At 35.7% G+C, this 3322-nt stretch overlaps 1 protein-coding gene across 1 annotated transcript in view; it reads left to right on the top strand.

The window, feature by feature from the left end:
* LOC115223517 (solute carrier family 35 member E1 homolog) overlaps positions 1 to 677 on the top strand; it is a gene marked incomplete at its 3' end in the record, with an annotated part of 28135 nt that extends 27458 nt beyond the window's left edge. Inside the window, exon 5 of the mRNA XM_029794145.2 lies at positions 672 to 677. Coding sequence (XP_029650005.2) covers positions 672 to 677 — 6 coding nt within the window. The remainder of the gene's footprint in view (positions 1 to 671) is intronic.
* Positions 678 to 3322: the final 2645 nt, after the last annotated feature.

Below are 3322 nucleotides of genomic sequence, written 5' to 3' on the forward strand. Positions count from 1 at the left end.
CTTTCGTTTTTTTTTCTTTTCTTTTCTTCTTAAAAACACAGATTTCGCCATCTTGTTTCTTTCGTTCGACGATTAATAGCATTTATTATTATTATTATTATTATTATTATTATTGGGGAAGATATAAGAAAGAAGCCGGCCAATAGAGAAATATCATTTCCTCTTGACATGGTTCAAAAATGTTGTAACAGTGACAAAAATAACACAACAAAACTGCAAAAACAATAAAATAAATATATAAATAAACAATATATGTGTGTGTGTGTGTGTTTGTTTGTGTGTGTATGTGCATATATATATATATTATTAACCGACCGCTATGCTATTTTTCGTACACCTCAAGTGTTTGTTTGATCATGAAATTAATATTACTGTTTTATTTGAAAACAACCCCCCACCAAAAAAACATAGAATGAAGGCAAGCCGCACAGACAGACAGACAGAAGACATCATTTTTTTTTCTCTCTGAGGCTTTATTCTATCCATATTTGTCGGTTGTACAAAACGTTTTGAATGGTGCCTCAACTTCTTTTTCCCCCCTTCTTGATAATTTATTTTTTCCCTTCAAACACAATTTGCGAGATCTCTTTATCGAAAATGGGTGACGGTGGGGGAGCAATAGAGGAGAGAATTAATGAGAGAGAGAGAAAGAGAGAGAGAGAGAGAGAGAGAGAGCGGAAGAGGTGGAGAAAACGAAAGAGAAAACGAAATAGAGAAAGGAGGAAATGGAAGAAAAGAAAATGGAGTGTGAGAGGGACAGAGAGAAATCAGTGTTTTTGTTTCTCTTAAATGAGAATCGGAACTATTTTATTCAGACATCAGTTGATGTCCAATTTCCTTTCACCAAATTCTAATTGACGAAAAGCCGTTGAGGACTTTAACGTCGGTCAGTTTAAGAATGGCGGAAACAACTTAACAAACGAAATCAACCAACAAACAAATTGCATAAAAGCAGACGATCGAAATAAAATCTCTTCTGCCTTCTAGATTTTTCTGCAAAAGACGTTTGCTCTCCAACAAGTTTTATCATTGCATCTGTTTACACGTTCTTCTACCGGAAATGAATCGTTTCTCACCTTTTCTATTCAAAGAGGCAGCAGGAATATCTTAAACAATCATCTTTCATTTCTTCTACTTTCCGTCTTTTTCTTCTTCTTTACCTTCTGTCTCCTTCATTATTATTATTATCCTTTTTCTTCCTTCCCTTTTCCTTTTTTTTTTGCCTTCTTCGTAATCATTATTCTTTTTCTTCCTTTTCGTCTTCTTGTTATATTTTCTTCTTTATTTTTATTATTATCACCATTTTCCTTTATTATTTATCATTATCGTCACCATTATTATTATTATTATTATATATTATTATCATTGTTACTATTATTATTATTATATATTATTATTATTATTATTATTATTATTATATCATTGTTACTATTATTAAGGCAGCGAATTAGCAGAAACGTTAGCACGCCGGGCGAAATGCTAAACCGTTTTTCGTCTGCCGTTACGTTCTGAGTTCAAATTCCGCCGAGGTCGACTTTGCCTTTCATCCTTTCGGGGTCGATTAAATAAGTACCAGTCACGCACTGGGGTCGATATAATCGACTTAATCCGTTTGTCTTCTCTGTGTTTAGTTCCTTGTGGGTAGTAAAGAAATAGGTATTTCGCCCGTCGCTACGTTCTGAGTTCAAATTCCGCCGAGGTCGACTTTACCTTTCATCCTTTTTGGGGTCAATAAATTAAGTACCAGTGAAACACCGAAGTCGATGTCATCGGCTAGTCACTTCCCCAAAAAATTTCAGGCCTTGTGCCTTTAGTAGATAGGATTATTATTATTATTTAATTCTTTATTGCCCACAAAGGGCTAAACATAGAGTAAAGAAATAGGTATTTCGTCTGCCGCTACGTTCTGAGTTCAAATTCCGCCGAGATTGACTTTGCCATTCATCCCTTTCGGGGTCGATAAAACAGGTACCAGTTCAGCACTGGAATCGATGTAATCGATTTATTGCCTCTACCAAACTTGCGAGCCTTATGCCAAAATTTGAAACCAATATTTTAAGGCGGAGAAAGAGAGCAGAATTGCTAGCGCATTGGACATAAATGCTTAGCAGCATTTCTTTAGGTTCTGAGTTCGAACTCCGCCGAGGTCAGTTTTACCTCTTACTTTTTGACTTCTTTCAGTCATTTGACTGCAGCCATACTGGAGCACCGCCTTTAGTCGAGCAAATCGACCCCCAGGACTTATTCTTTGTAAGCCTAGTACTTATTCTATCGGCATCTTGTGCCGAACCGCTAAGTTACGGGGATATATATATATATATATATATATATATATATATATGTATGTGTTTGTGCATGTGTGTCCGTCTTTGTCCCCCCAGCATCGCTTGACAACCGATGCTGGTGTGTTTATGTCCCCGTAACTTAGCGGTTCGGCAAAAGAGACCGACAGAATAAGTACTAGGCTTACAAAGAATAAGTCCTGGGGTCGATTTGCTCGACTAAAGGCGGTGCTCCAGCATGGCCACAGTCAAATGACTGAAACAAGTAAAAGAGTAAATCTTCAGACAATTCTTTTCCTTTTAGTAGCTTTTTAATCACATGGAAGAAGATTTTCACCACGGAACACAAATCAGAATTCCTGCAGATGCAATAACAATGGCCGGTGCAAAAATGCCAGCAGAAATAATTCATTAGAATTGAAATTATCAGCAATATCTGAATTTAGTAAAAAGAAAAAAAAATTTTTAAGTGGATAAAATATTGAATATAGCAAATAATCCTTTAGGGTGTACATATTTTTGTAACGTTTGAAAATTAATATTTCGTTCATATCTTTGAAAGTGTTGATTGTTTTGTGTTCCAAATTTGTATAACGTTTGTATGTATAATATATTTTATTCAGTAAAAAATTTTCTTTGCTTTCCTTCAATATATAGAAGTAATGGCAATTTTACTGAAATCTTTTTAGGGGTGTACACACTTCTGTGAAATACTGTAAAAATGAAATTTTGAATTTAGTTCACGGATCCCCAGTACTACCTTTGCGGACCACCAGGCGTCCGTGGACCCTAGGATCTTTTCGGTTTGAACGGCAGTTTTTTCTAGCGGTGTCATATGAAATTATCACCCATAATTATGACCCTAGTATCGATCTATTGCATTTCAATCTGTTTTAGGGTTAGGGGTGGGGGGAAGGGTATCTTTTTTTCTTCACAAATGTAAATAAACCCAATCTGTTTCTTAAACGAGGGACATATTCATACGGCACAGCATGTTTTCACCTCAATAGACGGTCATTGATTGGTTGAAATTTCAGAAA

This window comes from Octopus sinensis, linkage group LG23 (genome assembly GCF_006345805.1).
Source record: "Octopus sinensis linkage group LG23, ASM634580v1, whole genome shotgun sequence".
Classification (NCBI taxonomy): Eukaryota; Metazoa; Mollusca; class Cephalopoda; order Octopoda; family Octopodidae; genus Octopus; species Octopus sinensis.